This window comes from Anopheles nili, chromosome 2 (genome assembly GCF_943737925.1).
Source record: "Anopheles nili chromosome 2, idAnoNiliSN_F5_01, whole genome shotgun sequence".
Classification (NCBI taxonomy): Eukaryota; Metazoa; Arthropoda; class Insecta; order Diptera; family Culicidae; genus Anopheles; species Anopheles nili.
The window spans coordinates 26,208,626-26,224,932 of NC_071291.1; the positions used below are offsets into that span (position 1 = coordinate 26,208,626).

The 16,307-nt window shown below is 47.3% G+C and overlaps 2 protein-coding genes across 2 annotated transcripts; one reads left to right on the plus strand and one right to left on the minus strand.

The window, feature by feature from the left end:
- Positions 1-1,547: 1,547 nt before the first annotated feature.
- On the minus strand, positions 1,548-5,179 carry LOC128731708 (uncharacterized). The gene is made up of 5 exons (XM_053824839.1): positions 5,071-5,179; positions 3,054-3,234; positions 2,818-2,960; positions 2,322-2,463; positions 1,548-2,239 (listed from the first exon to the last, which is right to left on the minus strand). Exons 1-5 carry the CDS (start codon positions 5,153-5,155, stop codon positions 1,996-1,998), a joined length of 795 nt encoding a protein of 264 aa, XP_053680814.1. The 5' UTR covers positions 5,156-5,179; the 3' UTR covers positions 1,548-1,995.
- Positions 5,180-11,328: 6,149 nt separating this feature from the next.
- Positions 11,329-12,282, plus strand: LOC128720481 (protein atonal-like). Its single transcript, XM_053814151.1, has one exon. The coding sequence runs from the start codon at positions 11,329-11,331 to the stop codon at positions 12,280-12,282; it is 954 nt and encodes a 317-aa protein (XP_053670126.1).
- The last annotated feature ends 4,025 nt before the right edge of the window (positions 12,283-16,307 follow it).

The window sequence follows — 16,307 nt, forward strand, 5'->3', positions numbered from 1 at the left end:
AACGTTCATCCGACTCCGGGAAGGGTGTCAGGATGCGTGCTAGGCCCGAAATTGGGGTTTGTTTGTGATGCCGCAGGCTTTTGGCAAACAGAGGGCGTTCGCAGGACGACGAGGTAGTCGAATTTGCAAGCATTTTTGGTGCTACATAGCGCACAAAGTTGTGGGTTTTTGAGAAAGCCGCGATGATTCTCGGGAGGGTTTTGTTTTTGTTTTTTTTATGGGTATAGAGATTATCCGGTAGGTAAATGTTGTCACACGGTAGCGACGACGACGTCCTATGAGACGTTTGACTTTAAGGAACATGCTTCCGGCGCTGGGCTAACAACTCGCATTAGCTTCCGAGTACAAACTCACGCGTGCGCTTTTGCGTGGAAAAAGGGGTTTTTGTTTTTGGGGATTGTTTTCTTTGATTCGTGTCTTATGACAACTTTTCAGCCGCAGGGCGTGAGATGGTAAAACAACACCACACACACTCGAAATGCGTGTACAATCGTACGCCGGCTTCAATGATGTGAAGGTGACATGAGCGTGACAATGTTCCTGCAAATTGGAACATTCATGAGCTTGTCCTGCATTTCAACATCAGAGCCAGGAACGATGAAACGTTTTTGCGTTTAGAGATGTTCGAATTGCCTTTTTTTTAGGGCAGCATTAGAGAATGAAACGGGCAACCATCCAGCCCGAGACATCGATGTGGTCAATTTCCAGTACGCTCGCATGGTCCGACAGGTTGGCCGACATTTCCATGCAACTGCAATAAATGCCGTGGTTTGTTTGCTTTTTTGCAATATTGCTAGTCGAGCGAATAGCGTCGAATCCTAATCGACGTATGGGCCTCTTTTCCAATGCAACCTAGATTGCCTGCGAAACGCGAAACCATCCCACAGCCAGCTGAGATTCGCCGACGTCCAGGGTGCGAAACCACTGCTGATGCAACATTCTATCGAAGTAGTCTCATCGCAGTTTGCAATTAAATTGCACCAGGAACCCACAATCGGACCGTTGGTGTGATTGCTTTCCGCACGTGAACCTCGCTCGTCGAAATTACCGTAAATTGAGCCGGAATGTGTTCGCCACGGACAATAGATCGAACGGTTCGTATCGATGGATTGTTCGCGAAACTGACCACCGTGTCGACACGGAAAAGGGTGTCCATGTGCCGTTGAATGCCGTTTTCTATTTTCTGCAAATAGTGTACGGCAGGATTCGGGCGAGTTTCGGCCAACGATCAGGGGCAAAGAGTGGGTATTAATTAGCCACAATTGAATCTCACTGCGATAATCAAATAACGTGAATTGTTCTGCGAATGGAAGGCCCTTTTTGATCGAGTTGTTTCTCTTGCTTCTCAGAAAAGAATACCAGAGTTGATTAACAGTTGAGTATTAAACGATACCGTTTCTTTGTACATAGACCAGAAGTGGCGAAGCAATTTCTATAAAATTAAAAGTCCACAAAAATGTGATATCAGTCTTGTTCTACCACGCTTCTTTCAAATAAGATCTTGTGAAGAGTATAATTTTTCGAGTTGTTTTTTTTTTATTGTAAGTAAGCAAACACACGAAACACACGTGCACATATTCACGATATACGTCGAAATTTTCTTCTCCTTTTTTCTTTTGTTATTTTTATTCTTACTGATGTTTTTCGACCAAAATACTGTGTCTTATGGGTTTAAAACGTACATTTCTCTTCTGCAGCGCCACACGACGAACTAACACGCATGGCATTTTTTTCCGAGCCGTGTAGAAAACTCACGCGAGAGCGTAACGATGAATATGTAATTCGTATCACAACATGCTGATCGCTAAAATCGGCTTCCGAAGCCATGGGTCAAGCCGAACGCATCCCACTTAACACCACAACAAACCGATAATGGGTAACAGATCTAGAATATTCCTAAACAAACGCACCGGCGAACGTGCCGGTTAAGCGGTCCTTTGCTGTCTTCCAACTCGTATGCCTTCTGAAACCACAATTCGGTCCTCACGCAGCCAATTACCCACCGAGCAGGAAATGCCGACCAAGGACGAGCCCCAGCACGGACATCGACATCACCAGCGCCGATCGGGCCCAGCAGGACGCACCACCCGAGCAGACCTCATGCTCGATCTTATCACAGTTCAGGAAGTGCCGGTCGGTGGACAACAACTTCGCGACGGTACGCAGAAACACGGCCGACTTGTGCTGGCATTTGTACCGGGCGCTGTTGTAGACGCAGTTCTCGTAACCATACCGGGCGCTGTGAAGGTGATAAGGTAAAGAAATACCAATTAAACTAACGTCAGCATGGCGCAGAAACCGATGGCTTCGATGGTACTTACCAGCAGAAGTGCATGTACTGCACGTTCATCGACTGTTTGGTCGTCTTCGTCATCTCCTCCTTCAGGATGCCGATGAACTTGCTCGAACAGACGTCCCAATCGTGTTGGATCAGGTGAAAGCACGCTTTGTGCTCCAGGAACTCTGCGCTCAAGGAAAGACGAGAAAATGGGAAGACAGTCTTCAGTCACGGTGCTTTCTTGATGATGAAGATGGAATCGAAACGAATCATCTGAAGCGCTACGAAAGATCCGCTTTGCGATGTGAACCAAGCGAGCTGGAATTAGAAGATTCACCGGAAAAGGGGCAATGGCATCTGGGCGTTCTGCTTCAACCCAGTCCGATTGCACAGGGAAAAAGGTTCACCGCTCGGGAAAAGCGGCTTTCCGCGGTTTGCCAAAAGGCAGGCGGTCGGTTTTAAAGGGCTTTCCCGAGCCACGGCTCGGAATTGATGGCGGGATCTCGTGCCGGTTTGTTTCCGGATTCGGTTGAACTTACCCTGCTGAAAGGACCGGTCGCGGCACAGGAACTCGTACAGCCGCTTAGCCCCGTACACCTCATTCTCGATGATTTTGCGCTCCTTCTGGTCGACGCACACGTTCATGTAGTGTTTCACGCACTCCATCCCGCGATTGAACAGCCTGGCATGGGAGTGGGAATGTGGGTAAAAAAAAGAAAATAAAACAATGCTTTCAATTCGCGACCACAAGCTTTTCGCAGAAAGTATCCCATACAGGCACCGGTCACCGATTTCCTCCACCGAGTCCGGTATCTTGGCCGTGTTCAGCAGCTCGACGGCGATCGATGGCGATGAGTTGCGGAAGCAGCTGTCCAACATTTGCGAGATCTGACCGCATACCGGTTCCGGAAGCGCACCCGAGGACGACGACGACACCGATGATGGTTGAGCTGCGCCTGAAAGGTTGTCCGGGAGCGGAAATTAAGCGCATTATGTCCATGCATTTTTCCGGTCGTCCGAGTGGAACAAAAATTCGTAGCTACGGTGGCGTGAGTTTGAAATTTGCAAGGAAACATTTAATTGAGCACGTTCAACCAGCACGAGCTGGAGAGATGCAAATTGAATTGGATGTTTTTCGCTTCGAGCCACACTAAAGAAGTTGGATTGAACATCGTTTTTTCTATCTTGCATCGAAGGATAGGGCACCCTTACCCGTCTAAAGGATAGGTCACCCTTACCCGTCTAAAAATATGAAGCGCTGAGTAGCTGTTTATGGTAACGAGTGGTGCACGTTTGCGTTCGTTTTCATCTTTTTGATACCAACTCAATCAAAGCCAAATATTTGTATATTTGTTTAGACCAAAAAAGAAAGGAAAATTAATCATCCTCCGGAGCATGGAAGGTAAACAATTTATTTTATTAAAGCTCCGTTCACGTTCGACTTCGGCCTTGGGCATACCGCGAGGATGAAAATAGCTGATAAATTCAATAAAATTAATGAGTTGAGTTTTTCTCCGAAATTTCACCAAAAAACAAACGCTTCGCTTACCACTGGTCGATGGATAAAAGCCATATCCTCGTTTTTGAGCTCGATTACTGTCGAAAGCTGTTTGGCCAAAAAAGGAGGGCGGCACAAAAGACCTCCTCGGGAAACCTACGTCATGGTTCAGATCACCCACTTTGAGGTTATGATTCGGTTCGCAAACACCAAAAGCCAAATTATGAAAGCATTATGGATGTCCTTCTCCGCCTATGCTTTTTCTTCTGTGAAGCGCAACCGGGAGGTCATATCGAGCCATCGGATCCGAGTCGTTATCAGACGTAGATTGATTTTGCGTTTCGGGCGCATTTTCGTGGAAGCCTTAAGACACGATCCCATTGCTTTTTGTTGGAAATACCCCCCGGTACGCTTAAGCTCGTGGTTATATCTGGTTGAGTTATGCCCTAGAAAACCCAGAAGGATGCTTAAACCGAACTTGAACCCATGCTGAACGCCATCTTTCGTTAACGATGCAACATGTGGTTAAGGCGCTGCTTGAGAGCCATCCCCAAAGTTCCTTTTCCTGGGAAAGGGTCGATCTTTGAAATAGGAGCCTCTTGGGGTAAACATCCCGCATAAAGGATGCCACGACCAGCCACCAGTCTGCCTAAACAAACCGGTTTAGGACGACCCCAAATCGGTCGCCTGGTTTTGCCTCATTTCGACCGAACAGCCCCAGATGCGCCCTTGTTTTCCGAAGCGGTACGGATTGAATTATTAACGCACCCTCGGAGCGCAAATCCCACGCGTAATTTCTTCCCTCGCGGATGTGTTCCAGCTTCTGGGAAACTATGTCTGGGAGTGGAAGATTTTCCACAATTTCATTCTGACAAAGCACACTCCCATTGGTGCTCGACTTTGTGCCCGAGCGTAACCCGTGAAGCAATTACAATAATCGAGAAAAATGCGAACGTAGTCTATCTTTATTCCACGGTACCATTTTTCATCTAGCCGCGCATTCATATCACCTAGCCGGATTTACCCGCCACACACACACACACACACCGACAGGAGCCGCGGGTTTTTCCGGCGGCTTCCTCTGAATAGAAGGGGGACACATTTTTAATGAATCCGCTCAGGATCTCATTAGACGCGGGCACGAAATAAACCATCAACTTCCGTCCCTTTTTTATAATTTGGGAGGTAAAAGTGTATTTGTTCGGAGCACGTCACGCAGGCCGGTTGGTAAATATGATTTGGTCCGGACCCAGATCACAGTAGGCGAGTCCATCATCAGCACATTTTCACTTACCGCAGTAGGCCACCGCGAGCAGTAGCGTGTGAATACAAACTGTGAAAACCACCTTCGCACCCTCGTAGGCTGCCGTTGTTGCCATCGCGTTTCACGTCTATGCAATGAAACTTTTTATTAATACACCTCACTCCCACGTAATCCTTCGAGATGCGACGGTTTGTCCTAATGTTTCACTTGTTTGATCTTTGTCCTAGGGCCCGCATCCTGCGCGGCTTTCGCACATCGACTCCACCACCGGCACCGCAAACATCGCGCACGTGACAACCCGCCAAACTGTCCGTTAAAAGTCCCCTAGGTCCGGTCGGTTTGGGATGCAAAAGGATAACTGATCGTGCTGCCAGCAAGGGATGCTGTAAATATATACATCGCCATGCTTCGCGCGGTGTCGGCTTCGTCGTGGTGTTCGGACTGTTCGGATCGGTTTTTTGGGCACCGCAGTTGCGCAAAAGCAGGAACAGCACGCTTTGCACGTGCACGTGTGGACGTTGGAGTGCCGTCGAACTGTTGAACGGCTTCGAACGACACGCGAACGAAGGATCTCTTGATCGGATTCATGGCCATTCAAATTGAATTCAAGTGACTTTTTGTCTCGTGCTGTACGTTTTTCTTTTTATTTTACTAATCGACCTTTTTTGGACATTTGCGAACGCTACTGTTTTCGGAGCTGCATTCATCTCGATGTTTTTGTAGCGATGCTGCAGGCGATTCTTAGCAAAAAGAAAAACGCTCACACACTTCAATATCTCGTTTCGTAGAAAACAAAACGGACGCACGAAAAATGAGACATGAAAAATGCAGAAGCTATGACAAAACGATGAGTAAGCATGCTTGATTCGATTCCCGTCCGACGTACGGATGCCCGCAAGTTGTCGAGGACCTTTACTGAGTAACAAATTGACATTTTTGTCCCGATCAGTGGCCGCATCAATGATTCTGCGAAACAGCAGCAATAACAAAATAAAAAAATGGTTCATGCGAACGATTTTGCCATATAATCCTTCGCGTTCTAAAATGGCTTAAGCCAGTAAAAAAGAGACTAGGCTTTATCATCTGCAAACGTCAAATAATCCCAATCATGGCCTTTGTTTTTTATGTAGCAATCTATTTCGGTCAATTTTCATTCGGTTTATCGAGCAAATATGTCTTTAAGCTCGTTGGAATGCTTTTCACTCGTTGTTCGCTTAAAATGAAGGCCGTCCGATTTTTTCATATACCTCCCTGCAATCGTACGAACCAGAAAGGATATGCGGAAAAACAAGCAATAACTCAATACACAATTCATAAACATATTCCCAGAACATCCCAGATTCGATTACATGGACTGTTTTTTCTCTTCTCCGGGAACAATTTAGGTTATCCTTTGTGAAAGGCTGCTTATCAAGCACCGCGTCACTTGTTACTAATTGTGTTGAGTTCGATTTTGTCGCTTTTCCTCGCGTTTGCAGCCATACTTAGCCACAGTCTCACCCCAAACTGAACGCCTATAACTGAACTGCCATTGATTGATACGATAACAGCCACCCTCGGGCTGTTTATCGAACTTGTGTTCGGTTTCCGGAACCAGACCCAGGGGAAAACGTTGCGTTGAGCGTCGGATTAATTTCGCTGTCAATAAAATTGAAGTTGAGTCTGCCCCGCGAACGTGACCTTCGTGTTGAATCGACGGAGAGTGTGTCCCGGAATGGGACTCGGAGGATCAAAGCAACACCCCACGCAGCTTCCAGTCGAACCTGATTCCTTCCCGGAACTGGCATCCTTTTTTTTGCGGTGGGCTGTTGTTGTGGTTTGTCCTTGGCCGTGTGGATGGTAGCGCGTGCTTTAATTTTACTAGGCTTTGAGATGCAAGATGTACTCGGAACTATCTCCTGCTCGTGCTAGCGGATGTTGTCGCGAGCTTCTTTTACACGAATAGTGAACGCTTCTTTTTTTTTTATCAACCACCGCCATCACGCCCTGAGGTTTGCAATACGAGCCATCACCATCAAACCAGGCTTAGTTCGCATCCCCACTTGTGATGCCGTTTCATTTTACAGTTTTTCTCTTCGTTCGCGCTTTTCACACTTCACATTTACCGATCGTAAAATCGCACCCAATTGAGATGGGGTAGTAAAAAAAATAGGTACGAAAATTGCCCGTGTCCATAACCGAACGGTCGAAGAAAAGGACGAAAAAAGCCCACACAATCGCATGAGAGCCGCACACTTGGGGCGATTCGTTATTGTTAACCGTTTATTTTTTTGTTATTTTCATTTTCTTTTTCCGATCGGAACGGAGCACAAGCGAAGGGAAAATCTATTTCAACCCGAAACCCTTCATCTGGCTCACCACCCTATGGCAGCTGGCTGGCGGGGTGTTGTTTCGTATTGAAGTTTCTTGAAATTTGCTCCGGTTTGGGAGACAACGATTGGCGCAGTTTCCATCGCCACTCTGTGGAATGCCATTATTGCATTCCGGTTAGCGCCGGGCATGGGTTTGAATAAAAAAAATCTCCAATCACACAACTTCGTTCATTAGGTAATTGATTCCACGTTTTTGCTGCGTGCGAAATGAAATAGATTCTTCGCCCATCGGTTGCACGTTATCCTGGAACCAAGGACCGATGAAGTAGCAGGTCCAGGCCACCTGACGCAGTTTCCACTTGCCGCTTATTCGAAGCAAATACAGGCATGCCAATTTCCTGCAACTGTTACCATCGCTCAAGCGATTTGTTGTTCGAATGGCGCTGCCGATAAAGCGATGGAGAAAAAAGTGCACACTTTAGCCTTGCAGCCTTAGCCTTATTTCTGAAGCCTCATTGAGCCCTGGTACGAGCCTGTGCGGCTGGTGCGAAAGGAAGAGTGGAGTGATAAAACCGAATTCGCAGCAATCTTTCAGGTTGATTTAAGTGCGCCTGCACGCAATCGAACCTCCTTCATTCGATTATCGAGAACGCGTTGCCTTGAAGAGGGAAGGTTTTTGAAAGGCATTCACACACCGGGCGATTTACGCGCCATCGTTCTGCACATTTTCCTTACTCGGGCGAGAGATTAAATTGCTGAACAATGTCGTTTACTTGCCTGCTCGAGTGCCGCTGGCAGCATGCCGGTGCAAGTTCGCTTGCATACCGCATTCGAAGGGAACTGGCCTGCCTTTGCGCTCGGTCGGCATCTTGATGCGAATTTCTCCGATTGTACTAGTTCGATAGTTTCTTGCCTGTTCTGGGGGAGGCTTTGGTCCTTTCGGCTTAGCATCGATGCCAGTTCACACCAGGACTATTTATGAACGAAGATAGACCATCCAGCACTGTGTCGGACGGTGGTGAAAGATATGCGACCCATTGGTCGTGTCCCAGCTGTGAAATAGACACGGGTGTTTTGTTATCGCTTAGTAATGGTGTTGTAATCGCAGGAATACACCACTCCTGCCGAAAGGACGCATTTCGATGGCATTCAAATCATAACTCATGGCATCGAAAATGGGAACAAATGCTCTGCGAAAGATCTGTAGGGGTTAAAAACCGTACAATGAATTGGAGAAGGATACTTCGTGAGACGAATGAAGTAGCTTTTGTAACATTATCCTCATTTCAGTTGCAGAGGAATCAAAATCGCAGAGAATATAATATTTCCGCAATATTATATCAATCTTTACTGACAAAGTTTTGAGTAAATACCATATTCCTCCTTGGCTTTCCTTGATCCTTACTGAAGGAAGAATGATTCAAAATGCATTGTCCATCTCATCAACGGATGCATTGGCTAGTTCTCCTTTTTTAAGTTACGTTTTGAATTATTATTACAAAATATACATCTCAATGAACTAGAACCAACCGTACGCATTGGAACGTGCTGCAATGTCGTGAAATATTTCATGAAACTCTTTCATTGAAATAATTCATGGCGAAATTCTTTCGTTTCAACTTGTGATTTATTTCAATAAGACGTTTAAAGCAACAGACGTTTCAAAAAGTTTGATGATCATTGAAATTTTTGAATTTTGAGAAAGAAATCTAAAAGTTCTGAATAATTATTTCAAAGATGAAGCAATGCATCATCAAACAAAATTCATTTTTGTCCAGATTCTGCTTATATTCTGCTTGTGAAGCAGTAATAATGATTTAAATATTTTATTTGGTAATAATAAATATTTGGTTTTATGTAATATAAAAGTATTTCTAATTTTAACACTAAACTATAACAGGCTTCCACAAGGTAACAATAACACATTGAATTACATTGAATTTAAATTTTAGATTGGTCACTGAATAGTAAATCCACAATGTGATTCTCTTCCTTTCTCATTAAACCGTAAATAACGGTTGTATAAGAACACATTTTTATTGCCCGAATACTGTTATGCATCTCTAACGGATTTGTGATCCTTACAATGTCGCGTAAGATAATTGAAAAAATATATTTTAAGAAACAGCACTTAAGTTTCGATTTTTATTGACTCCCTTCTAGCAGGTCGACCAAATACGCGCGCATCCCATCGAGGACATCATTTTTATTACAATTCTTCACGGGAAGCGCGAGCATCAAAAACTCCAAACCCTAACACGTGTTCAAACGATCGGCCCCTGGCCGAGCCAAGGTCCAATTTGAGCCTGATGGGCATGATGCCTGCGCGTGCCAGATGGCTTACCGGTGACTTCTACGGCCCGAAATTAGTCCGAGCGCCGGAGATCCTTGCACCGCTGGTTCCTTTCTCCTTCGCTCACTTCGGCCTCCTTCCGAACGTACACAAAACCGGAGCCAATGTTGGGGTGTAAAGCGTGACCATGCTCGGTGGATCCTTCGCGTTACCTCCCCCTCTTTCCAGGACACCGGACACGAGTTCTCAGAACGCGACTCGATCGTAAGGCTTAATCGCTTTCCGCCTTGGCGGTGGGTCGAACAGCGTCATCTGCACATCCTTGTGGCAAAACGAGCCCATGCACCCTGTACAGGGACACGCGCGCCGTTTGGTGGGGTTTGCCCGCCCGAAGGTGGAAAACCAGGACGAATGAGTTTTGGCCGGCAGCACACGGCATTTGCAGCGATCGTGAATTAATTTGCAACCATTCCGCCAGGGCAGGACACTTGCTCACTATTCGCAGCTAATGCCTCGGCATTGGGTAGGGAGAACAATAATCGTTGGAAATGGATGCGCAGGCTCCGCTTCACCTACCAGACCTAGGGACCACCATCAATCCGTCGTCGAAGCATGACGGCCCTTCAAAACGAGTCTTCCGGAGCCGGCGGGCTGACTCCTGATTGGTTCAACGGCACGTGCTTGCTTTGTGAAGCGTTCTGCTTCCTTGCAGGCTTCGACGAGCACAAGCACAGGGGCGGTTCAATCCGATTCGTTCGTTTTGGGCTCGTTCCATTTTCCGGTGGTGTTCCTGTCCCGTTCGGGCTCATGCGAACGGTCGGTCGCCATGGAAACGTACACGCTAGAGAGGAAGGACGGCACGAACACAAGATGTTCGCGCTGCAAGTGGATGTTGCGCACAATGGGCTACAACGGGTGTTTTTAAAAGGAGGCTGCAAAAATTGCTTCTATTTTTGTGAAAACGGTTTATAAAATAATCATATACAACAGCAAGCAGTTACTGTATTATGCAAAAACTTAATCATTTGACATAGGTACAAGCCACCATATAAGAAATGTGCCTGCTATCTTTGTATAAAATATACTTCAATCGGTGGTTGTATCTCTTAGCAGAATATTCTAAGAACCTTTGCAAAAGGATCAAAAGTACATATTTCTGCATCTTTATCTGTTCTTAAACGAAAACAGCTTTCCTTTCACATATGCAATAGTTGGATAACAGTGCAATACGACGAATGTTGTATAACTGTTGTTTGAGCTTCCGAAAACCATCCCTTGATTTTTAAATATCATGACGTTATAAAAATTGAATTTTGTTTCCTCTTTTTGACCACTCCCCAGATGCGCTTTAGCTGCTGTGCCACAGCGAGCAAAAGCTCAAGAATCAGGTGGAAGGAAGAATTGACCCGAACTCCGCCGCTCCGTAGAGTATAAATACAACCGGCGACCGTTAGCGACGAAGGCAGTATCAAAACAGATCCTTAAACGTGTCCCGGCAAGACCACTCTAGGTATACAAGCCACGGGATATCATTGCCTACGGCGTTGCGTGAATGTGTGAACGGAATCAAACAAATTAAGGTGCCTCAAAATCGATCGTTGTTGTGCAAAGTTTGCAAAGTACGAAGCTCCAGTGAACTCTCTTCCACGTTGTGACGCTGCTCTATCGAAAGCACGTGTCGAAATGTCAAATGATTTCGAGCGGAACGCTCCATTCTACTACTACGGTCACCAGGAGCCGGTCACATCGTCGTGCGGTGGTAGTGTAAACGTCAAAATGGAACAAATCGAGACGGCGGTGAACCAGTCGGAATCCACCTTTCTAAGTCCGGCGTACACGTACGGCTCGAACATGAGCTCAACGGCACTTTCGGCCGCTCCAAACGTCGTGGTGCTTCCAGGATTCATGGACAACTACCCGGACAGCTGGATGACACCGAGCCCCTCAAGCTTTGGTTCCGAAAGTCCCGATTACTACTCGCTCGCTAACTCGCCCCGTCGCAGCTTCGTCGACGTCGAGGAGTACAAGGAGAACCTTCTGGCTTTGCAGCAACAGCAGCAACAACAACCCCAGACTCAGCAACAACAGCAGTCGGGACAACTTCCTTCACTTCTTGCTCCTCCAGTAGTACTTCCGCTTTCGCCACCACTCGCCTCGGCTCCGCTGCAGACGATCGTCAACAACGCCAACGTAACAATTACGCCAACCGGAACCACCAGCCTGCCAGTCAAAAAACGCCAGTACAATCGCAAACCAAAAGCCGTAAAGCAAGTGCAACAACCACAGCACGGAGTCGTCATGTCCACAGAAACAGACACCACCACGAGGACGGATCTTTCCTGTCTGACGTTTTCCACCAAAGCGTTCTCGAAACCTGCCGACGCGGCCACACGTCCTGAAGGTGTTGCCGTTGTGATCGGCAAACGGAAGCGCAAACAGGTCCCGCTGCAGGTCAAGAAAAAGCGCCGCCTAGCGGCAAACGCACGCGAACGTAAGCGAATGCAGAGCCTTAACGATGCGTTCGATCGATTGCGCCAGTACCTGCCTTCGCTGGGAAACGATCGGCAGTTATCGAAGCACGAGACACTTCAGATGGCCCAGACATACATCACGGCGTTGTGCGATCTGCTGCAGTAATCCGTGGCCAGTCCGTACTAGCGTGCTGCTTCCACTGTACAGTGTCCCGGAAGCGAATGCCACTACAGCAGGGCATACAGCGATCAGAACCTAAAACGAGGCTAGGCAAAACTACCCGCGTTCCATTGAATGGCACCCCGGAACCGGAAGCATCCGGTGTTCCGCGTGCTGGCAAGGGCGAAGGGTTAAGTTGGTTAAGTTTGGAAAGTGTACAGAAAAGGGTTAAATTATTTGTCTACTGTTACTACCTATTACCTTTACTGCGAATTATTGTTCACGCACTGCGAATAAAGCCATTTGTAAGCGATCATTACATTAACATTACATTCCCCTGTGTTTTGGTGTGCCAGAATCCGAAATCGATCTTTCAGACGTCGTCTCGCACCCAACGAAGGTGTTCTCACGGTACTTCCTGCGGGACGGTAAAGCTAGTACCGCTAAACGATAAACACACGCCTGGTGGTGATGGCGAATAAAGCCACACAAAATGGAGAGTGCGCCAGCACAAGGGTTCTTGAGAAACCGGTACTGGGAGGCTGAATTTTAAACAGAATCAACAGCAATCCGAGCCGGTGCCCGATGGGAAAGAAAATTCGCCGTTAGCGTCGGATGGATGGAAGTGTTCAGCCGCCATTCCGATGCGACCAGGCACTGACGTCGATGCCTCGTTCGATTACGGGGTTTTCGTTGTTTGTTTTCAGCGTTAGCATCTGATTCAGCAGCGATATCAGAATAACGAATGCGCCACCCAGCTACCGGGCCATTGCGCAACTGATGCAAAGAAAACAGGACGAAAACAAGATGTAAATCATTTAGCCGGCACTTCAAAGAGTGTCCTGCGGTGGTTTGAGATGTCACAACCGATCGCCACATAGCGCACGTTTATTGATCTTATTGACCGCAAACTCCCTCTTGTAAGGGTACCATTGCACTGAGTTCTTTTGCCGAATGCAGGTAGCTGTTCAAAAGAACCTGCTCAAAGGACCTGCTCCGGGTGACATTACGCTTGCGGCCTACGTTCTCATATCCTTGTGATCCTTTCCACTGCCGCCGACAAAAAAGGGACCAATGGCGCACGATCCTGTGCATGCGTGGCGCCAGGACGAACCGATACCGGCCACGCGTACACTCCCATTGACCCGGGGTGTGGTTTGCAAACTTCATAAATTATCCTGCCGCCAAGCGGTCAGTAGTTTTGCGCAATAAAATACTGCCCCGTCACAGTCGCCCCCGGAACTGTGAGCAGTCAATATTTGCTGGCCCAGTTACGGCTGGCGCCTCTCTTTCGCCACGTTCCTCCTATATTATTTTCCCGTGCGAGATCCCCGAGGATCGCTTTCCAAACGGCACCATTCAACCGCACCCGCTAATGATGCCCGCAATGACAGGGAGCGTGACTAGGGAGAAAACAGCCACTTCCTTGCGCACAGGATGTGGGAGGATCGTTGCCGAATCGGTATCGGTAATGAGCACGGCACACCACTCGATCGCCGTTCGACAGCACACTTGAGAGGATTTTAGAGAGGACTGAATAGGTCTAAGAAATGGCCGGCCGCGTTTGCAAGGACCTTGCAAGGATCTGGCTTTTGGTTCGGTTGGCTAACGATGGTCTTCTTCGATTGGCATACTTACGCGTGTGAGCTTCGGAAAAGAAAACAAACCCATATCAAGCGTCTCTCGCGGATGTGCTGATTGTTTGGTTGCGTTGGACATCTTCTCGGAACGCATCGAAATCTGTAATTTAAGCTCAAAAGCGCATTTGAAACCATAACCCCAGCGCGAGCATCACTTAATCATCTCCATTGTGTTCCTAACTTTCGGTAGCATTTAATGTGCGCTTCATTTCTGGTGCGGTTCCATTTTGCTCGATCATTATTATTTTATCGATCTGCTGCATGGTGCTTTATTCGATCCTTCCACTGATCCTAAGTCTAAGGGTTTTTCTTGCTTCTGTATCCTTTCCCGCATGCCGGTTGCTTCCGTTTGCGATCTGGCAGGACTCGCGACGGGGGTAAAAAAGCTAAAAAAAATACAACACCTACGGAAGGATGTGCTGAGCGTGTCCGCGAACGCGTCACAGCTGTGCCGCAACAGAAGGTCCCGAAACGACGGCGTCGTGTGCCCATAACATAAGCTGGTCTATTTCCTTACCTGTTCGCTGTTCACTCGTGTGCTTTTTTTGTCTTGTTGATATATTGTAGCTTTTTTATCCACTTTATTTTTTGTCGACAGTCGACTTCGAAGACCCAATGCTGCAACATCATGCAGATACAAAGATGAAGTCACGCACATGTTGCTTCAATGTTATAGCATGCTTTTTTTTTTTTGCTTCTTTCCTTTAATTTTCCTCTCATTTCAATCCCATTGGGTCACTTCCTTTAGGGGTACGGGTGAACCAAAAAAATAAAACAGACACTAAATTGTTACAAAATCCACCACAAACCGATGCGATCGCGGCGGATGCTGCGCCAATCCGTCAGGAAGCTGAAATAATTGCGTTCATTTGGGTTTTTTATATTTTCTTTTCTATTTCAAAATCCCCCAAACCGCATCCCGGTAGGGCACGGGCTGTCCGAAACGCTGGGTTTTTCTTCCCATTTTTTATGCCTTCCAATCATGCACGCAAGGCGCTAGGCGTGCGCTAGACGAACAACAACAATAAAACGGCAAATTCGATCAGCAACCGCAACTGACCGACACACACAAAAGGACCAAGGTGCCCTCATTTCGGACCGTTCTGACCGGCTTCTGGCCAGTGTGCAGAACAATAAACCATGTGCATGTGGCGAGGTAAGCAAAACTGACAAGCCGGGTGGCCAAACGGACAAAAGACCAATGAAAAACTGAGTCCATCAATGGTCAGTCCTGGTTTAAGAAAGCCCCCCTGCAGTGGCTCATTTGCCGCCTCGCTGCTACCGTGTGTGGGTGTTTTGGATCTTCGATCAGGCGGCATCCTTGCGATCAGTTTGATTGATTTCCATTCCCCGACTGGACTCTGCATCTTTGAAGTATTCTTGGAGGCTTTCTCAAGGATATCCTAACGCTCGTGGACCAGCCAACACACCACAGCCAGGACCTGTGCGTGATCCTGTTTTTAATCCATTTTTCCTTTTATTTTTGGCGCTCAAATGCACCCCTCTTGCGAACGTGTTTCGATAAGTATTTTGATATTGTTTTGATCGACAATTAACCCTTCGCCGGGACCTTCGCTCGACGCCATGTGTCCTGGAGGGTTTTCCGATGCGGATGCACACAAGCCGGTGCACTTCCCCCCGGGGTGTTGATTTTTTTTTCAGTTCTATTTTTTCGCCCCGTTTTTATGCTTCCAATCCCCGTCTGGGCCAAGGTACTCTTTCAACCCTTACGCAACACGTGCGTAGAGCCTCCGAGATTGCTTCGCCACGGGTTGCTAGGGTTGATTTTTTGTGCCCCGCAGCCACATGTTACTGAAAGTGGCATCGGGCTGTTTTCGGAACTGCCACGGGACGTGGGGTTTTTCTTTTCTTGGTCGGCTGTTTTGAGGCACCCTCACCTCATAGGAAACGCTTTTCAATCGCGTGGACTGGGAGCATATTGATTTGAATTGTATGTGTTTTGTTTGCAAAACATCTTAAGCAAACAACGCAGCAGGCGCGACTCATTGACGGGCGATTGCAGCGCTAGCTTTGATGGGAGTGTAGCTAAAGTTTCTTCATCTTGATTAGTCAGGAAAAAAGAAGTAAGATTGCTGGAGGATGCGCTTCAAGGATCATTAGAAATCCATCTCCCACCGCTTTCCTGGGACCTATGCAATACCACACAAATGAAGCCGTTCGTCAATGCACACCAGGAGAATTGCCTCCAAAACTCCAAACAAACCAGTCACCACCAGGACGGAAGTAATCTTCTTCCCAACCCGGTCGGTGAATAATTGCGAGTTCCCGTGATTACCACGTCGATCCGGCGGCTAATGGAGCCCAAAATTCCCGCGAACGATCCAAGTGCACCGTTCGGTATGGCACTGTCCCATGTTCTTCCTTCTTTGC